This window comes from Rhinatrema bivittatum, chromosome 17 (assembly GCF_901001135.1).
Source record: "Rhinatrema bivittatum chromosome 17, aRhiBiv1.1, whole genome shotgun sequence".
In the NCBI taxonomy this organism is placed as follows: Eukaryota; Metazoa; Chordata; class Amphibia; order Gymnophiona; family Rhinatrematidae; genus Rhinatrema; species Rhinatrema bivittatum.
The window spans coordinates 18,288,628-18,313,103 of NC_042631.1; the positions used below are offsets into that span (position 1 = coordinate 18,288,628).

Consider the following 24,476-nt stretch of genomic DNA (forward strand, 5'->3'; position numbering starts at 1 on the left):
TCAGAGAGGTTTGCTGTAAAGTCTATAACTTTGCATTAACTTTATCACAAAAATATCCCCACAAAGCCATGCAAGTAATATTTAAATGAGCCAGTGTCACAAAAAGAATTCTTCCCAGTACTGGTGTGCATTCTTGCAGGCCCACTCCCAGGTTAGACTTCTGCAAACTGGTTTCCATTGAGGGTGTTCTTGTCATCAAGGAAAACTGTCTGGAGTCCGCTCACTGAGTGGAGAGGTACTGGCTTCACCCCCAGCTGGAATGACCAACAGTTTCATTTCTTGAGATCTGGTAAACCAGTTGTCACTGCGGTGGTAGTGCAATGAATAAGCCACTTCGTGATGGTTCCAGAAGCACATTTTTACTTTATGAATGGGCTGTGAATCAGGTTTTATAATCTTCTGGGCTAGCTGGATGTGGGTGATGATGGGTAATCCCGATCTGCCATAGCTGGACTGCAAGACTACTATCTGGATTACGTCCCCAGAAGCTCTTTCAGGCAACAGTGGTTGTCGTATCAGTAGCCCATGTGCCTTATGCCAGGTCTTCCCACAGATATCTCCTTAGGGTGGTGGGGCGGAATTGGAGAGCTGAATTAGTTTTCCCACTCTGTGTTGTTAGCTTGCTTTGCTGCCAAGCTGTCTGGCGCCAAACCTTGCCAGAGCACTTCTAGTGGTCAGAACAAATCAATTTTTCCCTGCAGTCAAGGGGGATTCAGGGGAGCTACACAAAATTTGGCAGAGGGGGGTAACACTTTTTTCTTCTTCTTTATATTGAGGATAGAATTAGCCTTAGCATAGGCCAGGGTCTTGCCTAGGGTATAAGATGAGGCCCAAGGCAGGGGCCACAGCCTAGGCCGCAGCACGACCCCCAAAAATTTAAAAAGAAACAAACAAAAAAAAACCTTACGTACTCCGATGAAGGCTGGGTCCCAATGCCAGGGCCTGGGGGGCCGGACCTGGCCCTGGCCCTGGCCCAGACATCGGATCCTGATGTTGCTACCCGACCCGGAGGCTGGGTTCTGATGCATAGGCCCGACGACATGGTCCAGTCTGAAGACCAGGTTCTGACTCTGGGGCCTCGGTATGGCGCCTTGGTCCAAGGTGAGAGCTAGGCCTCGGAGCTCCTCTTCTTGGTCCTCTTTCTTCAACGCTTGACAGCTGGTTGACGCCATCCTCTGGGGTCACGCCTGAGTGAATTAACTCGGGCGCATCCACCCCAGCTGACGGCACCATTTTGTTTTTTTGGCAGTGCTCAGCGGATGACGGCTACATGGTGTCTGGTCTGGAGCGAGGCCCAGACATTGGGACCGGGCCACAGCATCATTCCTGGGCCCAGGGAGGCTCCAGTTTAGGAGGGCTCCAGGTTGAGGCTTTGGTGTTGGGACCTGGCCTCTGGGCTGGCTCGTGGGGGTTTGGGCCTAGGCTGGAGCCCAGGCCAAAGTGTCGGCGTTGGGTAGGCCGAGGTCACAGCAGCTTACTGAGAGCAAGATCCCAGCATTTTATCTGGGTGGGTGGGAGGTCCTGTTGGGCCCTGGTTTTAATTTTGTTTGTTTTGTTTTTATTGTTTGATTCGGTTTTTTTCACATAAATAAAACGAATCAAACATTTCATGAACAGAAGTTCGTGGGGGAAAAATCTCCTGAAAACAAAACATCAAAACAATTTTTTTCCTTGTATACCTCCTCTATGGAACAGCTTTCAGAAAAGGAAAGGAAATCTCTGCCTCGCACAATGCAAGTGTGCACCGGCTCATAGAGAGATGGATGGAAAGGGATTTTTCTGGGTGGGGAGGGGACAATTTCAAAACTGTCCTCATTGGCCCAGAGTCTATGGAAAATTTTTTTTTTTTTTTTACTTGTAGATTTTGCACCAATTTTCTAAGTGAAAGTGTGCACAAGATGATGTAACCATGGGCATTCGCACCTGCTTTTATTTTTGTGGATGGTGGTGGTTTTTTTCATGGAAAATAACAAGTATAGAGCTAAAAAGGCAATGCCTACTCTGCCTTAAATGTCCCCTGCCCTCCGGGAAGAGCCCTGATAAGTGTGTGAGTTGTGGAACAGTGCACGTTCACGTTGTAGCTGCTCTGAGGGAGAGCAGTTTTCAGGTGCCCAGTGTACGTGTGTGAATCACTGATGTGCTTGCATACATGGACTGGAAGTATCCCTCTGAAAGCTTGAGATCAAAATCTCAGGGCTACTGTGCAGTGTCCCAGTTCAGTATTCAGCCTGTTCTGAATGAATATGAAGTAAGGCCAGTTCAGCCGCTGTGTATGCTGTTATGTCCCCCAAATCTAAGCGTACATTTATCTGAGTACTGCAAGCAAGAAAGACTAGAGAAGAAACGTGTACTCTTTAAAATAGTGTGGCTGGGTTTTGGTTTTGGTAGAGGGAGGGGGTCAGAGATGCAGGAAGGGGGGTTATGTGTGTTATTTTTCAGCTTTCCAAGTCTGCTTTCTGGGAGAGAGAGAGAGACTTTTTTCTGTCCTAATATTCTGTCATTTCTTGTATGCTGAGAGCCGTGGACCCATTATCTTGCAATTACTGTAGGATGCCATTTTTGTTTTGTGCAGCCTCTAAATGATTTGTGTGTCTTCAGACTTGACACTTTGCCATGTAGAAGCGCAGTGGAAAAATGTTTCAAGAAAAGAAATGTTTTCTGTAGAGCATGTGGCCGGTGGCCCATTTGCAGTCATGAAGTGCAGAACTCAAGCGCCCGCATACTGAAGCTTGGCTTCCTTAAAATTTGCTAGATTGATTTTTGTTCCTCATTTGTCAGAGTTCCAAGGATAATGCATAATTGCTGCCACCACTCCTAAGTACTTATTTCAGTAGTGCTACTAGATGCAAACCGAGCTGCAGAGATACAAGGAAGAGAGGTTTTCTGCTCCATGGAGCTTACAATCTAGTCAAGACATATAGGAGGCTTCGGGGAAATTTATTATTGAAAAAATGGTTAAAATCAACACGGCCATGATAAGATTTCAAAGCAGCCTAAAAAAGACGAGTGATTAGGCTGGATTTGAATAAGGACAGAGAAGGCAGCACGATGCCATGCCGGACCAGCTTGGGGATTTACAAAGGTTTGCTTCACTGTGACCCTTAATCCTCTTGTGATATCGCGCATGCCTTCTCTTTTGCTAAAGAAGTATTAAATTGTTTCCTACAGGAACTGCTAAGCCGAACATCTCTTGAGACGCAGAAACTTGACCTCATGACTGAAGTTTCAGACCTGAAGATCAAGTTGGCTGGCCTGGAAAAGGAGCAGAATGACTATGAGGAAAAGCAGGACAAAGCAGAGGTTGGTTGGGCTTTACTTTCATGTTGCACTTTTGGCATGCCGGATAATGCATCGGGTACTTCAGCTGAATCCAACCGGCAGCGTTCCTCTTCTGTCTGTGTTACCTTTCAAATGTGTATATTCGCTGGGGGAGTTCTCCCTTGACCCCTTTCCAGGAAGAATGAGGGCAAGATTTCTTCTGTCCACCAATAGCCCCAATTTTAATTAAAAAAAAAAAAAAAAAAAAAGAAAGAAAGAGAAATATGGATTAGCAGCATCAGTGCAGTATTCCTAATGGTGTTCAGTGCCTTATTTGTAAGTGAGAGCAATAGGCTTGTCCTTGTACCATCTGGTCTTATTCAGGCTGGTCTTCATGTGTTCAGCCCAATCACGGCAGCACCAGAATCGCTTTGCTTCACTTCTACATCTCTGCACCAAAAGCTGCTTGTAGGACGAGAGGACATGAATTGCTGACCCTAAAGCTTGTGAGGATAGATAATGTGCATGCAGAGAAGCTGTGCCATTATAAAGGATTTTTATGCTGCATAATCCCTTCATAAGTCAGGCTTGCAAAAAACACCCAGCACTATCTTGCATTATTTTATAAGCCAAGGGTAGAAAACCTTCCTCCTGGCACGTGGATGACGCACATCCACGTTAACGTTTTATTCAGGGCCATCACGTGCAAGTCCTAGAAAGGTTAAAACTCTGACCATGTTTGTGGGCCACCGAGGCCCACAGTTGTCTACCCAGATGATTACATTAGATTTCGGACATTACTATATATGTTCCAGGTAAGAAGCAGCAGGGATCAAACTCCAACTACAGCTGCAATATCTGTGTCCTGTCTGAAAGCAAAAGCTTTCCAGCAGTTTGTTAGACGCCTCGAAGCACATTACTTTGCTCTTAATTAAGATATGCAGCAGCACAACGGAAACGTGAATGACTGAAGGCTTAAAATTGTATTTCCGTTTTTTTGTCTTTTAACTTTATACAGCAAGCAGTTTTATTTGTTCCTTGCTAGTGACAAAAACGTCAGGGAACTACACAAGCTTCCTCCAAATATTCATGTCGCACGCTCGCTGATGTTGGTGTAACTTGGCTTTGACTTCATGGGCACACTTGACATGTAAAATACGCTCTCCAAACTGTGAAAGTATCGCACCAACCAACGGGCTCTGAACTTTGTCTGAAAGTTTGCACTGTTAAATCATATCTCTCTGTCCTGGTAACTCAAGAGCATCCAAAAAAAGTTTTGCACTGGTAAAGTCAGAGAGGGATTCATATTTTGCACATCCGTGTGTCATTTTGAAAACTGAATAAATAATTATTTAGCACAGGGAAGGGGGGTTTACTAAGGCGTTATGAAGCCCCCATTTACGTTTCCAACGGTGTTTTATTCATGTTTGGAGCGAAAGGTGTGGAGAGTACTAGGACCGAAGTTACAGTATTCCCACGGCCAGGTGAAACGAGGATGTGCCGAGATGTTTTTTTAATGTGATGGGGAGACTGGCACTACGAGGAATCTGCTGCTGAAGGGTGGATCATTCCGGTGGCCTCTCCTGAAGCTCGCTTTGCTTTCCTTTGCACTTCATCAGCCTTTCTGAAACTTGTTTTCAGGGGAAGTTGCTGGGCGTTAGGCTGTAGACCGCGACACACACACACACATTTTGGGGGGGGGGGTCTGGGGTGAGGGCAGTGATGTGCCCTTCTATGTGGTAACAGGATGGGGAAGGGACCTTCTCATGCTCTTCCGACGAGGTGGAGAGGTACTGTCCTGGGCTCTGGTGGGAGGGGGGTGTGTGTGGGTGTGGTTTCTCTGGGATCGTGCACCCTTCTGTCTCACGGTGACTGCTGATGTAGTCAGACTCCCTCTTCTTTCCTGGGGGAGATGTAGAGATATTTCCTTGGCCTCATGCAGCCTTTTCTCCCCTTGGCAGATGATGAATACTTTTTCCTGTGGAAATGCCTTTGAAAATCACCCTCCCTAAGTTTAGGAATGTTTTCTCCTAATATTGAATGATATATATTTAAAAAAAAACAACCCAATCTTTCTCCTGCCAAGAGAGAGGAGGGAGCAAAGTCCTAGGGGAATCAGCTTACACCTAGAGAGAGATTAATAGAAATGCAATACTGGGTAAATAGTGCAAGACAATGGATAAAATACTATGTATAAGTCTTTGTGCATATTTTTTCAGTCTGATATAGTTAAAGATGGTATTAGACTGAAGCAGAATGTCTCTGGTATGGTTTGTTTAAACCAGCATGAAGGCTTGTCTCTGGCATTGATCCAGGGTCAGATCCCCTGATGGTTGGGGTCAGCTGGATCTGGGCACACCATGGGAGTGCATTTTTGGGGCAAGGAGAGAGGGAAGATGGTCAGTGTGCCAAGCAAAGATGGTGAGTCTGGAAGGAGGAAAAGGCAAGCTTGTAAACACAGAGTGAACAGAAGAGGCCTGCCCTGAGGGGGGGAAAGTTACTTTCTTTTAAAAGAAAGGATGATGGCCCTAGTAGAAGGTAAATAACCTTTTTGTTCTAAAGAAATGCAAGAAACAGATGGCCTTTTGGACAATAAAGAGAGGAGAACTAGGACTAAGCGCAAACAAGGAATGAATAGGGCCTAGAAAGAAATGTTTCTGTCTGGAGCAATGTTGGTAATAATTGAATGCGTGGTAGATGTTCCCCTTGCATGTTTCCTCAGATTATTTCTTTTTCTCTGAGACTGAATGAATTCACACAGGTTTTGAATGCAGAGTTTCCTGACTTTTCCCCCCTATTATTCAGTCATTTTTCTTTGTCACCTGCTATGTGTCTTCCCTTCTTGCAGTCGGTACTGAGCCTGATCCGTGAGCTGCAGAAGCAGATGTGCAGACTGCAGCTGGAGATCAATAATAGATTCCAGGAGAGAAAGTCTCAAGATAGGAAACCTGACCTTATAGCCACAGATGCCCAGGACAGAGCTAGCCCTGTAATAGAAGCCCCCCAGCAGAAGGAGTGCCCCCAGTGTGGCATGAAGCTTGCAGGAGAAGTATATCATAGCATGAGCCTTTCCAGTGTTTCTTACAGCTTTGTGGAAATTGATTTGCACTAACCAGAAGTGCCTTGTGAACAATACATTTGCTAATAATACCGCTAGAAGAACCTAGAGGAATTATTATGAGATCTAATTCATGCATTTGATCCTTCAGTGGGTTTTATCTGACTGTGTGAAAGGGTTACCTGAGAAACAGAATAAACTTTGTGTGTATACCTATTAGAAGTAGCGTTTTGTTGTTTTTTTTTAAATCTAGAATCCAAAAAATATTTACAAATTTGTCCCTTGGGCACTGGGGATGGTTCAGAACCTTTTTACTGGTTGCACTAATGCATCTGCTAGACTTTTTTTTTTTTTTTTTTTTTTTACTCTGAATCTTCTGGCTGCAAGTGTCAAAATCAGTCAAGCTTGACGTCTGCGATAGGTCTTAATCGTGAAGCTCCGCTCCATGTGCATCCTAACTGACAGCTGTATTTTTAAAAGTCTATACGTAGTGTGCCTTTGTGGTTTACCGTGCTCGAGCGTTGCAGTTCCTTTTTAGAGAAGGCGCTTGTTCCGTGACTTTCTGCAGGGCATCGCGATAAAGCTTAACCAATAAAAACCAAAATAAATATATAAGGCGCTGCCTTTTTTTTTTTTTAGTGGACTAATGTAATACACTTCTTGACTTGCAGGGTATCCGTGCAAGATTGAGTGCCTGGCAGTTTACGCTATGGAGCTCTGAGGCTTTTGAGAGGCCCAACAATAATACATTTAGTACACGGGCTTGTCAGCCTTCACGGGTCTCTCTTCTGTAAATGCAACAGGGATCTGGTGTGACCCAGTGGAATAGGTCTCACCGCATGGCTCGGATCTCGAGCACTGTAAAAGATTGTGTGAGAAGGATTTAGACGTTTTGCCCTCCTGTCCCCGCCCCCTTTTTATTTATTTATTTATTTATTTATTTTTTTAACACACACACATGCTACAGAAACCTTCATTTTATCTGTCCCGGCTCCCACGGCCTATGTCTCGTTACTTCACGCGCCGCTCTTCCTTGCCTCCTGTTTCCCCCCATAAGCCGCTGCTAGGAAAGAGCAGAGAAGAGTCGCAGTTTCATTTTTATGGCGGCACACGGTAAACAAAGCGGGCGCAAGGACAGTCCCACAGGAGCCTAAGCCCCAAAATTGCCCCTTCCCCGCTGCAGTCGACTCCCTTCCCCTCTTATGGAACTGTTATTACTCCACGTCTGGGCCTCTTGCTGGCAAGCACTGCCGCCCCCCCCCCCCCCCTTCATTTGTAACGGGGAACAGAGATGGCGTCACCTTCTCCTCCCTTCCCCGGCCCAGTTTCTGGGGGGAAAACCTTTTACCAGAACAGAATTGTCTTCATTTACTGGAGAGGATGCCGTGCCCTTTTTTTTTTTTTCACTTCTCGCAGCTTGAAGCTGGTACGGACCGATGTCCCTGAATGAAAAATCGGGAAGGGATTTCCCCCTCCCCCCCTTTAGCTTTTTGCTTATATCGATCGTCTTACACGCTTGCACTTTCTATAGCCACCCTAGCAGGAGTTTTTTTTTTAAAGTGGGAAGTGTGGAGGCAGACATGAGGAGTAATCTATTGCCTTCCTCTGAATGGAATGGTCTCCAACCCCCCCTTCCCCCTCCATTTTCCAACTCTCGGGTCATTTTGCCTATTTTCGGAAGCAGCCACCAGTAAGTATCCGTCGTAGAGCCAGTGACATGAAGATGGGCGGGTCCATTGCAGTTTCCGGGAGTCTCGTGCTGGTGACTGTGGCCTGGTACCCAACTGGAGGGGGACCTGCACAACAGTCAGAGAGGGAGAGAGCAGTGGACGCACCAATCGATTCGGTGCAGTGGCTGATATAAGAGAGGTTGAATTTTTGAAAGCAGAACTGCTGAAGTTAAAATACAATTAGATTCCAGATTTGACCTGGAGTGTACTCGGAATCAAGCTGAGAAGAGGTGGCAAACTGAGCACCTGAAAAATTGCGTATTGTAGACATGCTACCTAATTTGGCCGAACTCAAACTTAAGAAACTTATTTTGATGCCACCAGTATATATCATGGCGCTCCACTACTTTTTCATGTTTTCATTGAACAAACTCACTGAAAGCTGCCGAAGTAACCAGCAGAAGATGACTCTTGAACCAGATAAGTTATTCACGCCCAGCCTTAAGAACTTATCATAAAGCCCTTAGGTGGGTGTGGCTTGGAACCTTGAGGCAGGGATCCTGCATTCTGACTGGCTGCCACCCAACATTATGTTTACATCAGAGGCTCATTATCTTCTCTTGCCAGGTAACGACCCCAAAAGTAAATAGGATCTTTGTTCTGGTGGTTCCAAAACCATTTTAATACTGAAATCAAGATTTAAAGTAATTAGGTTTTTAGTTCCATATATGAAGAGAGAGTCCAGGTTTAGCCCCAGTGCATACATGGAGATGCAATTCTGATTTCTCTGATAAGAACAGACTGCATCTTCATGCATGCAGTGTGGGTAAGCTCAACACTCTCTCGGCCTGCTCTTTTTTTTTTTTTTTTTATAATGGGCTATATGATCACCCTCATTTGTACTTAAAAACGCCAATATTAATTATGACTTTAGTTGGCTGTTTTCTGTTATTAAGGACCCCTTGACTTTGCCTGAAGACTCTGCACTATTGCCCCCACCGGAGCATTAACTGCATGGCAGATGTTATTACTTAAGTACAAAGCTGGCTTGTTTAAGTCGGGGATAGAATGTGAGTAATTTGATTTTACATCTGCAAAGATTGAGATCAATAGGTGAATCAAGAATGTACTGAAAAGGAGGTTTTGTTAGATCCTACATCCGCTCAAACCCTCTTCTCGAGCTCATGCACGAAGGGCTGTTGTCTCTGGTCCCTAACCTCCAGCATCTTTGCATTTATTTAGGCTGCTATTTGCAAGGTTATAAAATACAGTTAATATTCTTTCGCAAAGCAGTGCAAGAAAGAGAGACACTTGTGAAACTATCTGGCATACAGTAACCTATAGAAAGTATTTACAACTGATTGTGCCAGTAGGTCTATTTAATCAGCATGAATATTCTCTGGGAGACTGAAGCTTTGGGCTATCTTTCATCCGGTAACATAAGCTGCAATAATATATGTGTATAGTGGCAATAGCTGATGATTTTGTTTTAATGCAATGCAAAGTAAATTGTATAATACTTCTGCTTTGGAGGTGAGGTAGCACTGTTTCAGTTCTCCTGCCTGTCCACATTTTGTCTAATACAGACATAAAAACACGGAATATGATGGCAGATAGCACAAGACCCATTTCCCCTTTCTCTAGTCATACCACAGGTCCAGATTGATCTCCAGCCTACTTTACCTTCCCCACAGCTAAGGATCCTTGGTGCTTATTCCATGCTTGCACTGCAGAGTTTCTAGTTCATATTTATTCTTCCGTTCCACTCCATTCGGTGTGCAGTACCACAAGTTAGTGTTTCCAAATGGGTTCATTTTCATTATTATGCATTTCTTAATTATTATACTTTATAATTTTTTTTTTGTTTGGGCTTTGTTTTGTGAATCCCTCATGGTTTCTTTGGAGGAATCCATGCCTCTTTGTGGCTCTTAACCATGCACACAGATACGTAGACACGATAGATAACCGCAAAGCACAAGGTTACTAATACAAATATATGGGATGGAAAGGGGGAGCGCGTTGTCTGTCGGCTCCTGAAAGCCTATGAGGAATGACTGCAATAAGTGCTTTGTTTGGTTTGCTTATCCCGCAGTGCATGGTGTAAAGTGGTGTTTTTCACTGGATGCTGCATATTTATTGTAGTTTGTCCTGCATGAACCTAGATCACATGTCCTTAACCTGTTAACCAGCTTCCTTTGTCTTTTTTTTTTTTTTTTGTCTCTTTTGATAGGGGTTACTACAGGAACTCAAATCACTGAAATTTAAGGTAGAAGAGCTGGAAAATGAGAGAGCCCAGTATGAGTGGAAACTAAAAGCAACCAAAGTAAGCAGCCATCCTGTGCCACTGGTGGTGTTTCTTTGCAAATCTCCATGGCCTGGTATTTGCTGTATTTCATTTATAACTTTGAAATATATTTTGCTATTAATAACCGAGCAGTTTCCCATTGAATTAGTATTGTACCCTCCTTTTTTTTTTTTTCATTTTATTACAAAAGTGAGTACAGTGATTGACAGAAGTCATCATTTTGTCTCTATGATCAATGTGTTTAGTTGTTTTTTGTTTTTTTTTAATTATTATTTCTGTCTACAGAAATTTTTCTTACGCAGCCCAGGTGATATTCAGCTCTGTCCTCCGGGGAGTTATCCTCTGTTCAAGTATTCTCCCGTTTGAGTTTTACAGACTGGAGACCTGTATTTCTTTTATCATTTATTTAATGACGACTGTCATGTATCCCGCTGCCTCCATACAAATGAGCGGTGCGGAGTACAAACAGCGCACACAAATAACAAACAAAAATAACATACAACTGGTAAAGCTCATTTCAAATAAGCCTGCCCAAAAAATTCAACCTAAAAAAAAAAACCAATGCTCTTTCCTATTTCTCACAATGGTAAACCACCTAGGGGTGTGCAGGAGAAATGTTTTTATGTCATTTGTTTCATTTTTTCCCCCAGTGTTATACTTTTTTATGTTTTCATTTTGTTTGCTTTTAGTGCTATTTTAGAATAGCAGGTATGAAAACCAAATTCAGCCACAATGTTTAAAAAAAAAAAAAAGCATCCGCCCCAGGCTTTCTCGAGGTCCTCCCCTGACTCCGCCTTCATGTACCACACAGGAATGTCTTCCCCCCGGGAACAGCAGCGATTCCTAGTTGTTTCTGCCCTGTCAGTGCCATTTCTGATAATGAAACAAAACGAAATAGGAGCTGGCATTGATGTTTCCCAATTTTGTGTCAAACGCCAGCACATCCCTAAAAGAAATTCAGAGAACATTTTTTTTTATGTTCAAAAGCCTTAAGCCTATGCCCCAGGAACCTCTCTCTTCTCCCCATATGATTTAGGTATATTTGTGGCCCCTGCTTTATTACTATAAGGGTTAGATCAAGGTATTTTAATCTCTCTTTACCAAAAAAGATGTCAAACTTTGAAAAGTCCTTACTTTAATCAGTTTTTTTCATCTTAGCGCAAAAAGTGATAGGATGTTTTTGTTCTAATATTATGCAGCCTAACTTAAATTTTAAAAAAAATTCCGTTTTGCTACGTAAACTTTTCTTTTCTTTTGTTGCTCTGCGGTTCTGTGTTTAAAACTTAAACCCACTCCTTTGGCTTTTCTTTCCTTTCTAGCTGTCTATTTCTTATTCCCTCCATGTCTGTTACCAGTCCCTAATGACCAAGCTCTCTAGTCTGCAAGTCACTGTTGAGCAGCTGCAGGTAGAGAAGCAACAGCTGGAGGAGAAAAGCAGTACTGCCCAGGTGCTGTTCAAACATTGATTCTGACCGAATGCTACACATAACCGAGGTGCACGCAGCCTTCCTAGAGCTAACCCGAGTTCTTATCGATACGTAAAAAAAAGGCTCTTTTGCAAAGAGTGACTTCTAAATCAAATTGTCCATATATGAGGCTTGCACCAGAATTAAAAAATGGATAGAACGTTGCATGGAGTTTGGTAAATTGCATGGAGTTCCTTATTTTTGTAAGGAATAGTGTGCAGTATTGGAGATTTTCTTCTGTGAAACTTCATTTTAAAAGCGGTGCATATACACAGGGTACACAGTGCTTGGGACATTTGACAGTAGCAGAGCTGCAGAGTTTTTTTTAGCAGGGGCTTTTTCTAAAATGCATATGAATAGATTGTGGATAAGGAGAGGGAGATCTCAGTCTAGGCAGCTCCTCTTGGCTGCATAACATGCTTTGGAGGTAATTTTCAAAAGGATTCACTTGCGTAAAGTGACTTTAAACGCATAATTGGGCTTTGGAAAATTACTACTTTCGTGCATGTAACTCATTTTGGAAAATTCCCTCCGTAGTGCTGAGTTTTTAAAAAGATTTTACACATGTAAATGGTCTTTATGCATATAAATGGGTTTCTGAACATTGCTATGATGTATGCTACTTATGCATACATAAACCCAGACGAGCCAATGAAAATTGACTGATACACTGAGTGTCTACTATATAAACTGCCCTCCGTAGCCCAAAATGTCTGGCTGGATAAGGCCCATAAAGGGCTTTTTTAAAATTTGCAAAATGTTTGTTCTCAGGCAAAACCTTTATTTATTTATTTATTTATTTATTTATTTAGATTTTTTATATACCAGCATTCGAGACAGCAGTCACATCATGCTGGTTCACATAAAACAGGGGTGCAAAGTAAACATAACAATAACAATGGTGCTGAAAAGGCAGTTACATATAACAAGGTGATAAGAACTTGGCTTAGAGGAAGAGAAAGGACAGGTTATTAATTTACACAAGTAAACGATAGGAGATAAACGATAGGAGATAAACGATAGGAGATAAACGATAGGAGATTTATGAAATGTTGCTTTCATATCTACTACAACACGTTTCTTTCTTATAGGAAATATAGTAGTTAATCACTGAATGGGGAGGAGAGTTTTAAAAAAGTTAGTATATTGATTATTGGGCTTTTTCTTAACAAGAAGCCATTTTAATTGGAACACAAGACTTTTGCTATTCTTGTCAATGTTGGGAAAGACGCTGTGGTAGGTTGCCTATATTTACTGTCACAGGTAACAGTTGTCTAATATTTAGACACTCCGCAGAACTGAGATTTATTTTACTGCTTTTGGGCTCTGACTGCATGTGGAAGACAGGTACCAGGAGCTGCATGCGACATAGCTGCCTAATTACTCTCTTACTCATTATGAAGAAGGGAAGCCAGTGTAATGCAGGTTTGCGGTGTATGATGACTGCTGGTGCATGTGCCTCATGCCTGGGTTGAGTTCAGTATAATAAAGTTTCAAAAAGAAACTAAAGACTTGGTTTTTTGCACAAGCTTTCCCAGGAATCTAAAAGCCGGAAGAAAACAATATCAGCCTGGCCTCTGACCCAACTCACCTTATGTACATTGTTTACTGTATTTTGTATATTTAGTTACCTCTATTTAGCTATTTATGCTTAATCTCTGTATCCTTTGCCAAGTTCCGCTGCCCCCCCCATATTATCTGTTATCTTGTTATCTTGTTGCAATGTAAACTGCCCACTGAGGCGTCAGTTTGAGTTCCTTGTAAACCGGTGTGATATGTATATTATACAGGAACATCGGTATATAAAAACTAAAAATAAATAAATAAATAAATAATAACAACTTTGAAAATCTAGTTTAAAGAAGCACCCCCCCCCCTAATCTGTAGAATGATTTCAGAGCAATACATTTGTGGGGCTCAAAACTGTGGGTCTGATGAGATAATTTGAATTTTGTTATACCCAGGCTGAAATAGCACAGCTGCAGGAGCAGTTGGCGTTGAAAGATGCAGAAATTGAACGCCTGAAAAGCCAGATTTCCTCCAGGACGTCACTGCAGAATGAAAATGCAGAAAAAGGTAAAGGTGTGTTCTGGTGAGGGCTGAGTTATGTAAAAAGGAACGTTCGGTGTTCAGCCCTTGAATGGCTGCTAATATAGTCCCTGGTCTATGAAGGCAGACTTAGAGATCTAAATGTGTACGCCCTAGAGGAAAGCGAGAATGATAGAGACTTCTAAACACTTCCTTGATATCAGTGCCCAGGCGGTGGGTCTCATGAAATGAGGGTGAAAGCTGTTAGACTAAAGACTAATCTAAGGAAATATTTCTTTACAGAAAAGGTGGTGCATGTTTGGAAGGGCCTCCCAGTGGAGGTAGTGGTGACAAGTCAGTATCCAGATTCAATAAAGCATGGGCAGACTCGATAAGCTGTCTGGTCATTCTGCCACCATGTTTCCAAATAAGCATGGGGGTTAACGTGCTGGTGTGGATGTTGCTACCCTTAACCAATAAGCCTGATACTTGTGCTGCAACTCCAACGCTGCTCTCTGCTTCAATGGCAAGAGGTAACGGGGAATTGGAAAACAGAACAAGCCAAGCTGCTAGAGATCTCTACACTAGCGGAATACTCACCTCTGTCACACATGCAGAATACAGGCAGATCCTCTCCAAATACAGAATAAACGGACCATAAAATATAAATGGAAAAGTGCAGACAAAAACTGAACTGGAAATCACAAGAAGCCAGAAGACTCTGTATGCAGTGCAACAATGGGAAAAAAACATTTACTATCCCTCATAAAACAAAATCATGAAATATAAATTTCATTAGTAGTAAAAGCACATGAATAAAGAGTATAATTCAAAACAGCTAACAAATAGAATAACCAATAATTAAAAACTCATATAAACATTTTCTGAACACATATTTCAAAGCAGACACATTACATAACACCCAATAATTAAAATACACAAGGATTTTAAAAACGTCCTACTTTCCATATCTGCGAATGTTTGATTTCTAGATGCCCTGAGATTGTCATGATTTAGCAGGAAGAGAGGATGGTTTGTTGCACCAAACTCTTTCTGATCTTTCACACATACATGCGCTCTCTCTTACACAAACACACACATGCTCTCCCTCTCTCTCACACACATGCCGTCTCACACATACTCATGTACACACATACACACGCGTGCAGAAACATGCTCTCTCATTCTCTTACACACTCTGACATACACAAGTGCTGTCTTACACACACCCCCATATATATATAAATATATATATATAATACATACACTCTTACTCCCCACTCCCTCTATAAATAGAAGCAGCAGTCTCCTTCATCCCTTGCAGCCAACAGGACTACTTCTTGGGGTCGACCCAGCTCTGGCTTAGAGCTTCTTCCTGCCGAGCCGGTCGTGCCAATCCTCTTCCTTCTAAGGCCCCGCCAGCAATTCCGGCAGGGCCTCAGCATTGCTGCTTCTCCCCAGGGCCACAGTGTTGCTGTTCCTCAGGGTGACGACATCAGCAGCACCGTGGCACCCTTCAGCTGGCGGCACCTATGGCTGAGGCCATAGGCCTGCTACGGCTCTGTTAGAATCCTTTCCAAATTACCTGCCCCATCCACATTGACATTTTCTACCCAGCATTCATTGGTACTTGCACAGTGAAACCTCCAGCATGGTCTTCATGTGAGTTTCTAACACACATTGCAGGTGACACTGTTTTACAGGACTAGCCTACTAAATTTGTGACTATCTTTCAAGGATTATATTGCCTCCTTCAGGTCCGTTTGAAATAAGGTAAGGATATAGTTGCCAGAATATACAAGCAGATTGTTGGTTGAACAACAAACATAGGCATTTGCTTTGAAAGCTGTAAATTTATCTTTAGCAAAAGGATGGAAAGGTTGAATTTGTGCATGTGCTAGATTTGCATGGATGGTAATGTGTGAGGCATATTATGGAAGAGGCCACAGAAGGGAACAGCAGAATTTGCAGTGACAAGAAAATGCATGTCAGGTTGTGCATAAGGAGACCTACATGTCTGAGTATCTTTTGTGACTTTGATTATTTTAATTCATATCTCTTATGTTCCTGCATTACTTTACATTTTTTTATTAGTAATTTGTAAGGTCATTAATGCCATGTGTGTGTCTTGCTTTTCTGTCATGTGTTAATTTGTATCTGAGAGGGTTTATTTACATGCTTGGTTTCTAGCCTGTTTTACCAGTAAGGCATCCTTCTACACATTTCCTGCACTGGATGCTATGTACCACATGTACTTTAAATATCTTCTCTGTATAAATAACTGTGTAGTGCTAATATCCAGACACCTTTTAATGCAGGAAACCTAGAGGAGGAAAGGAGGCATTGGTGTTTAAAGTTTTTGAAAGCTTTGTCCACTTCCACCATTATGAATTTAAGTGACTTCAGACACTGCTGTGCATACCACGCTCACAGCCCTGTAAAGGCGTCGCGCTGATACATACTCATTATAAATATAATACTTACATTCCACAGAAGCCAAAGAGCCACGTTCATTCAGAGCGGATTACGACAGATGTAGCATGAAGCAATGAACGTGGGTTCAGAGAAGGGGATTTCTGTTTTCATAAAGAGCATCTGACCATGTGTAATCATACCAAAAATAAAATACATTAAGACAAAAATGAAAGGGAATCCAGGAAATAAGACCAAAGGAGGAATCTGTAGAGCTCAGACGTTTGCAAGCTGCTGTTTAAAATCCCGTGTAACTTTCAGTTCCTGAAAGAGAAGAACTGAATGAGTAAGTTCAGGATGATCTTTGGTATGACTGCAAGGACAGTACGTAACAGAATTTTTATCTTTTTTACAAACAAATGGCACCATTTTCGTTTCTCCATTCTTGCATGCCTGTGATATTGAATGACTACCTCGCTCCAACATTGGAGTGTGTGCCAAAGCTTGGTGGATGGGTTGGGCAATATTTGGTACTAGTTTCAGCTGAAGTTTGTTTGTTTTTACAAGTTTTAATTAAGCGAGTTAAACTGAAATAACGTCTCCCATGCAAAACATCTTGGCTGAGAATGCAGAATGTGATTGTAACTACTGCTAAGGTGATAAACATCGTGTTTAAGAAATGCCTCCGCTTTCTTCACTCAAAAGTGGACCAGCAGAGAGGTGCCCCTCCAAAACGGTAGATGGTAATATTTTTAGCAAAAAGTTTATTTTCGTTCTAGTCTAGGGACTGGACCGCAAAAAGAGAATTTTCTGTTTCAACCTTGGTGGCATGCCAGCCCCCTTCTGTGTATACTGGAAAACCACATATTCCCACTGCAGTCACCAGGCTGAAGGGTTCCTTGGGCAGCCAGGGGAGGGTGGAGAGGGTGGGTCCCCCTCTAGTGACCTGGCCATGCTGGAGCTTAGTTTCTCCACTGTATCGGCATCGGTGGCCGAGTGTCAGGACCCTGACTGCACATCTGTGATGAGCTCAGTTTTGCAGGGCTTTGCGGGATGAGGGTAGCTGGATGCCACACACCCAGAAAAAAATTCCTAAGCTACAGAGAAAAAAATTGTTTAGTAAAAGAGTATTTTTCTCTTCAGGTGGGTTGTGCAAGATCTATGGGGCTTGTAGCTCGTTTCGCTAAGAAAAGTGGAGTAATAAGTCCATACATGCAGTAGGGTAAAACCAGGATTGGCTTTATCCCTCTGTCCCTTATAGCTAGGAGCCGTCTGTTCACCTTAGCATATTATTAGATTTTACCACTAACTTGGCATGACTTTGGATTCTGCCGTATTTTCCCGCCTCGCCTCGTCAGTAACATTGCACTCAGAAATGGAATGCTGTGTTTGCAATATGTCGCTGCATTTCAGTAATGTCACAGAAACAGCATGGGCCTTGTTTTAAATGTATTATTATTATTACTTTTTACATTCAGACACTGATGGGAGAAAACTTTTTTTTTTTTTTTTTTTTTTAAATAGCCCCATATGCTCTTATGACACATTTATAGGTAATGAGGCGGGAATGCAGCTTGCTGATTGGTTTATGACAGTGGACATTACATCAATAAGAGCTTCCATGGCAGACCGATGAGCAGAGCCAAAAATCATTTTTAAAACATACTACTTTAAAAATTATTTATTTTCCACAATAAAATTTATGAAAGGCAATAGTGGACTTGAAGTTCGGTATTTTCAGCAGCCAACATGGCGTCCTGTAATACTTTCCAAACTTTTAAAATAGTCATTTGGGCTCTGTTGCAGATAAAATGTAAGTTTCAGACTGAGTGGAACTGCTAATCTGTGCTTTTCCATGTGTTTTGTTATAATTTTTTCACCTTTTCCTATTGTAGAGGAAGTATATAGGAGAAGGCTAAGAGAAAAACGTAAGCCTTGTTCTCTTTTGGCATTACCCTAATGTTTCTTTCATCCCATAAATTATGGCTACAATTGCTTTTCCCCCAGCAAAGTCGAATTTCATTTGATTGCTTGATCAGATTGTGCCTGAGGCGTGCCGTGGGGCAAACAGACAGTTTACAGTAACATTACGTGACAAAGCAAAGGTGACTCGACTCTACCGTTCCGCCAAGAGCGGAACAGTAAAATCCAGTCCTTATTTGCATGACATTAGTTCTTCGGGCCCTGAAAGCTTTGAAAGCTGTCTGATTGCTTGCTCACGGGCTTTGCTGAATTTTTATTTATTTTTTTAATTTGGATTGTCCAGTAAGGACCGGCGTTATTGGCTGCAGTAATTTGATTTGCCAGGAGGATGTGGACAGGGTGATCTTGTCCCCCCCCCCCCTCAGCCAGGTGCCTCGTTGCAGGCAAGCTATTAGTACTAAATGGACCTATGGTAACGCAAGTCCCTGCTGTGCGCCTACTGACTGCCCGCTTTTCACTCTCTGAGCTCATGCTTCAGCAGCGATTAACACGACAGTCTGTGCAACAAATATACGTAATCGCAGCAGCACAGCTTTTAAAAATATGCATGACGGTCTTGTCAACTAATCAAATTATAATTTCAAAATAGTGCAAATTTTATATTTTAAAGAACAGATCTGGCTAATCCATTAATAGATGATTTCTGTCTAGAATATTAAAATTCTGACAAATTAGTCACAACATGTATAGAGTTGAAGACTGATAACTACTTAGGCATACAGGGTTCACTAGAGCCAAGCACAGACCAACCAGGCTTGATTGCAGTAGATCCCAGGGGGTATTTAATGTAAAAGATTTATACTGTTTAGCCTTTTTGCAGACACAAGCTCCTGGTTTGCATTTCTTGTTCATTGGTCATAACGAAATGGTAGCATCATCAAGCCCCAAGAGAGTAAAATGCAGAAAAAGAGAGAGAGTTGTTTGTTTTTTTTAAAGAACAACTTCTGGTTTCCTTTAGCATAATGTTTCTTTTTCCTGATGCCATTCAACAAGCTTGGGGGCAAACTCCTTTCCAATATCATTCAGTTTTACGGTTCTAGAGTAGACCTGGCATGCACTGTAGCACACTTCTGTATGTGGCTGGATCCATGTCCACTCTCCATCAGGTGGATTTCAAAAAGCGGAATATCAGGTGAACTAAATAAATTTAACTAAGCATATATAGAAATAGAGGTCAACCAACAGGTTGTAGGTGACATCTTTTTATTGGACAAACAGTACATTTGAGAGACCTGCTCTCCAATTATTTCCGTGCACCAATAAAGTGGGCATAGATCTTGGAAGCTAACCAGAGCTATATTAGTTGACATTTTATTTTTGTATAATCTGTGTGGACTAACACAGCAACAGCACTACTTCATAGAGGAATAGAATAAGGTTGTAAACCCATACTCTGCTGGGAGTGGAAGCTGATTATAGCTTGGGACCAGGAATTAGAATTACGGGGTTGGAGTCTGGATTCTCCCATTGACATTCTGTGCCCTATGGTTGTAAAGATTTCTGATCTTCTATTTGGGTATAAGACACTGTCTGTTCAAATCTGTGTGGTGGTTTTTTATCATAACAAAGGGATTTATTGTTTTATATAATGGGTAAGAGGTAAACTATATATATAGTTATATAGAGATCGATATTCAAAGGGGTTTATCCAGATTACTTTCAAGTTAGCCAGATAAAACCCGAGGTCCAATATCTTGGCCACTTACGCAGAAGAGTAATTGGAGAAGCTGCAGAAGGAGTGGGGAGTGGCAGGAGTTTATTGGACTGATAGGCCACAAGTTTGTTGGGTTTTTTTGTTTTTTTTGTGTTTAACTTTTTTGTAGGGAGGGAGTGGATTGGGCACAAGGCTGGACATTAGCGTCATTTTAGTGTCATGGGGGAGGGTGTCAGGCCCCCCTGACTACTTTTCCTTTCGCCCTTTGGTTACCGGTTTAACCAGCTATCTCATTTGAATATGGGCGATGAAGGTAGAACTATCCGGGCTCATGTACCCAGATAACTTTTTCAAACTTAACTGGCAATATTCAAACATATCTAGTTAAGTTTTAAAGTTTTTTCCAGCTACACATTCCCAGGATAATTTTATTTGAGGATAATTCAGCAGGACTGTCTCCATGATTATCCCCAATAATTATCTGGCTAAACCTTGCCAGATAAGCTATCCATTTTCTGATTTTTCTCAATATTGGCCTTATGGTTTTCACAGGGCAGGTAATTTTTATAACTATCTAGCCCTACGCTAAACTCTGCATATAACTTAAGACTATAAGAAATGCCATATACACAGACTTTAGCTAAGATTTGTAGAACAATCATGTGCCTTAAGTTCACATTGAAAAGTGCTTGTGTGCATTTGGCCTGGTACGCACACAGATTAATTTGCACAAAGTTACACATTCTCTTCGGAGGACACAACTTGCGTGGGTTAACGTAATTACTTACTTTTGGTTTGTTTTTTTAAAGTATGTTCATAAGAATCAGTTCTGCCCCCTGGAACACCACTCTGCAGTTTGCATAAAAATATGCACATTACCAGGCTAAGAGCGTACTCTTATGTACACAGAGCCCTGATATTTCAATTGTATAGCATCCATTTACATGCATAAAACGGAGTTTTAAGCACAGAAATGGGCTTTGGAAATTCAGCTCTGAAGGCTGCAAAACTCCTCAGTAAATAGGTAACTTCTTCAGATAATTTGGGAGAGGAGGGAGAAAATGCTGCAAGACATTTTAGGCTTCTTTGGTTAGTGGAGAACCTTTTGGGAGTACTTATAAATTTCAGGCCTAAAAAATGAAACACAATGTGTAATCTAGCAAGAAAAAGATGTTTCTCTTAGATGGTAATTACCTCCAGGTACAATTAGAATCATTTCCATGATTGTTAAAAAGAAAGGAGATTCAGTACATCAAAGCCTTTTTTTTTTTTAAAGAAAATTACATGCAGGCTGCACAAACGAAGGGTTAGCGTTCTGCGTTAAACAATGTGCCAGAAAGTGGGATGCTTGTGGTCCAACCCTATATTTATAGCAGGCAGTTGGCAATTCAGTTCTTGAAAATCACAATTGTTGACCTTTTTTTTTTTTTTCTTTCTTTCTTTCTTTCTAACATTTGAACTATAATAGATCAAGAAGTTCAGCGACTGAAAATAGGAATGGAATCGTTGTTATCTGCAAATGAAGAGAAGGTAAGGAAACGACTGTCCGTGGATTTATAGGAACACGCAATTTTCTGGTTTGTGGGAAGGCAAATGATGACATACCGTCGTTTAACCAGTTCAGCAGAGGTTTGCGGGCAAAAAAAAAAAAGAAAAGATCTGCAAGCCTTTCATTTTACAAACTTAAGGCGGATGCACCGTTTACAGTGGAGGAGTAGCTTAGTGATTAAAGCAGCGGGCTATGAACCAGGAGACCAGGCCTCGAGTCCTGCTGTCGCTCCTTGTGGCCTTGGGCAAGTCACTTTACCCTCTACTGCCTCAGGTACAAACTTAGATTGTGAGCCCTCTGGGGATAGAGAAATACCTACAGTACCTGAATGTAATCCACTTTGAAGCGCTGAAAAAATACAGTTGGGGCCATGTAAAGCATGGCAATTCACTGAAAAATGAGGCAGCTTAAGAAGTTCCACGTTGTGCCAGTGGTCCGACAGTGCCCAAACTGGGTCACTTGACATTACCCTGCAGATCTATAAGATCCCTTACCTAAAACTCAATACCAGAAATGAGATTTGGCAATCCCTGCGTCTGGCTGACTAATAAGTGTTAATGAGCCTGTCCCTCCAGTAGACCCAGCATTACTTTTAGCCTTGGCCACATCCTCCGGCAGCAAATTCCACAGCTCAATTGTATATGGACTGAAAGAGAATATTTTTTTTAAATTTACATAAAATCTGCTACCACTTATTTTCATGGTTTGTCCCCTCCTGCTAGTACTATTTGAAAGGGTAAAAAAAAAAAAACCCATTGCCGTTAACCTTTTATCGACCTCCATCATAATCTCCTCTCAGTTGTCTCTTCAAGCTGAAGAGCCCCAACCTGTTTAGTCTTTCGTCGTAAAGAGAGATGTTCCAGTCCCTTTATCATTTTTATTGCCCTCTGCACCATTTCTCGTTCTGCTATGAGGGGGGCATATTCAGCCACTGTGCAGCTTGGCTAGATAGGCTAGGTTAGCTGGATACGTTTATCTGTTCAGCGGTGCGACCCGTGCCACTGGATATATCCAGCTAGCATAACGTTCGCTAGCTTTAGGACAGGCGCACAGCCCAACAAGAGTTAAGCCGATTTAAGTAATCCAGCTAACTCGACTCCTCCCACTTATGCCCTGGGATACCCCTGACTTATCCAGCCAACTTTCAGTCGGATGAAAGGTCTAGCCCGATTAAGTGCCCAAATATTAATTTAGCTGGATGATTCTGGAACTCTGCATTGCGTACACACGGAAGGGCAGTTTTCAGATGAGTTCTCCATGGGTAAGTGGATGTTTACCTGCAGAGAAAGCCCCGCCCTGCCCTGCTCCCCCCCCCCCCCCAGCTGTTCCTAGTTTACTTCATCATTTTCAGGGGGAGGGTAGAGCAATGACTTTTTTTTTTTTGGGTCTCTTTTGAAGCCGGAGTAAGATGTGTAAAGTTCTAGCAGAGGGCCTGATTCAGTAGAGGAATTCCTGCCATTCTGCGTCTGTGGGAAAAGATCTCGGTTGTGATACCGTTTGTTTTTTTTCTTGGACTGTAGTGCGAAATGCACCAAGATTCTGTCCGCGTGCGGCATCTTTTCGATTACCCTTAAAGCGTGAAGACTGTTCTTCCCGCGGTGATTCCGATCCCTCGTGTTTTCATTGTGCTGAGGAATCGAAGCCTCTGGCCTTTTCTAAAACAACAGATCAGAGGGCTTGAAAAATTCAGGAACATGTGGTAAACAGAGCACTTCATAAACTTTCATCCAGGAGCTTGAGATTAGCCAGATATTACAGGGACACTGGAAGACGTGGCCTTATTCCTTGGCAAGTCTGGGATCCTGGAAAAATGTTGAAATGAGCGGCACTGCCAAAGCCCTAGAACACAAGACTTTGAGTTTGTGTTTTATTTATTTAATATGAAGTTTCTGTATTGTTAGCCACTTTGAGCTTTTTGAAAAAGCAGAATATAAATAAACTTTAGGACAGGATTTTAATTAATTCCTGCCTTACTGGAATTTATTCCATGTGTAGTTGCGTGCCAGTGTTTTTGGAATGCATCAAAAATCTTGATGTATTTTACAACTCCATCTTTTTGTTAAAAAATCACAGAAAAGAGGCCATTTTTTTTTTATTCAGGATGGGAAGCGAGAGAAAGTTTATGGAAGCAGACAGCGAGTCTGTGTGGTGCGTGGAGTGAGGATGGCATCCACTAGGTGTCTGTGCCCTGCCATGGCTGACTGATGTTCACCTAGAGGTCGATATTCAGTGCCACTTAGCTGGATAAGTCTATGACAGCTATTTGGATCTCCTATAGTTAGCCAAATAAACACATGCAGCTAAATATAGTATAGATGAGTATATTGAGTGACATGGCTGCGCCACTAATTATCTTGGCTAGTGAATATCAGCTGAAAATTGGCCTCCTAGTTTTTATTTAAGCTATTAATGTATTTGCTTATACTCCATATTATTACCAACGTGTGCGCTGTGGAGTGCATATACTATAAATGTAATTCTATTAATATTTATAAATAAAACTGGAACTAATGTTCAGAGGGAGAAAAGGAATGGAGGAGTAGCTTCGTGCAGGGGTTCTCCTCAGGACACACCTAGCCAGTCAGGATAATCCACAATGAATATTCATGACCTAGATTTGCATGCACTGCCTCCATTGTTTGCAAATCTATCTCATGCATATGCACTGTGGATATCCTGACAATCTGACTAGCTAGGTGTGTCCCAAGGACTGGGGTTGAGAACCCCTGGCCCTAGTGGTTAGAGTAACGGAAACAAAGATTCAGACCTTGCTTCACACTGCCATTCTTTGTGACCCTGTAAACTAAGGGGGGTCATTTATTGGAGAGAGGAAAAATAACCCCCCCCCCAGTCTTCCCTGTGTTGTTTTTCTGCAGCCCATGGTATTTTTCTCCTCTGTGGAAAAATATCACAGCGTGGCATTATTTCCCTGCGCAACAATTCAGCTGGAAAAAAAATGACAGCGATAACAGCCCCTTTGCCATCTTCTTAAAGGGCCAGCAGGGCCCTAAAGACGTCCCCCCCCGGGGGTCTGGCAAGACTCCTGGTCATCTCCCCGTTGCCTCTAAAGGCGACCTAGCATTTAAAAAAGTT

General features: G+C 42.1%; 1 protein-coding gene across 23 annotated transcripts in view; it reads left to right on the plus strand.

Annotated features, from left to right (window-relative positions):
• Window positions 1-24,476, plus strand: part of PPFIBP2 (PPFIA binding protein 2) — a 161,960-nt gene that overhangs the window by 103,534 nt on the left and 33,950 nt on the right. For 12 of the 23 annotated variants that reach the window (XM_029582270.1, XM_029582290.1, XM_029582276.1 and 9 more), the window contains 7 exons: window positions 3,169-3,300; window positions 6,107-6,307; window positions 10,217-10,309; window positions 11,611-11,739; window positions 13,722-13,839; window positions 18,093-18,125; window positions 21,303-21,364. In XM_029582270.1, the coding sequence (XP_029438130.1) occupies window positions 3,169-3,300; window positions 6,107-6,307; window positions 10,217-10,309; window positions 11,611-11,739; window positions 13,722-13,839; window positions 18,093-18,125; window positions 21,303-21,364 (768 nt within the window). The remainder of the gene's footprint in view (window positions 1-3,168; window positions 3,301-6,106; window positions 6,308-10,216; window positions 10,310-11,610; window positions 11,740-13,721; window positions 13,840-18,092; window positions 18,126-21,302; window positions 21,365-24,476) is intronic. The other 11 variants (XM_029582273.1, XM_029582275.1, XM_029582277.1 and 8 more) reach the window with 11 other exon arrangements.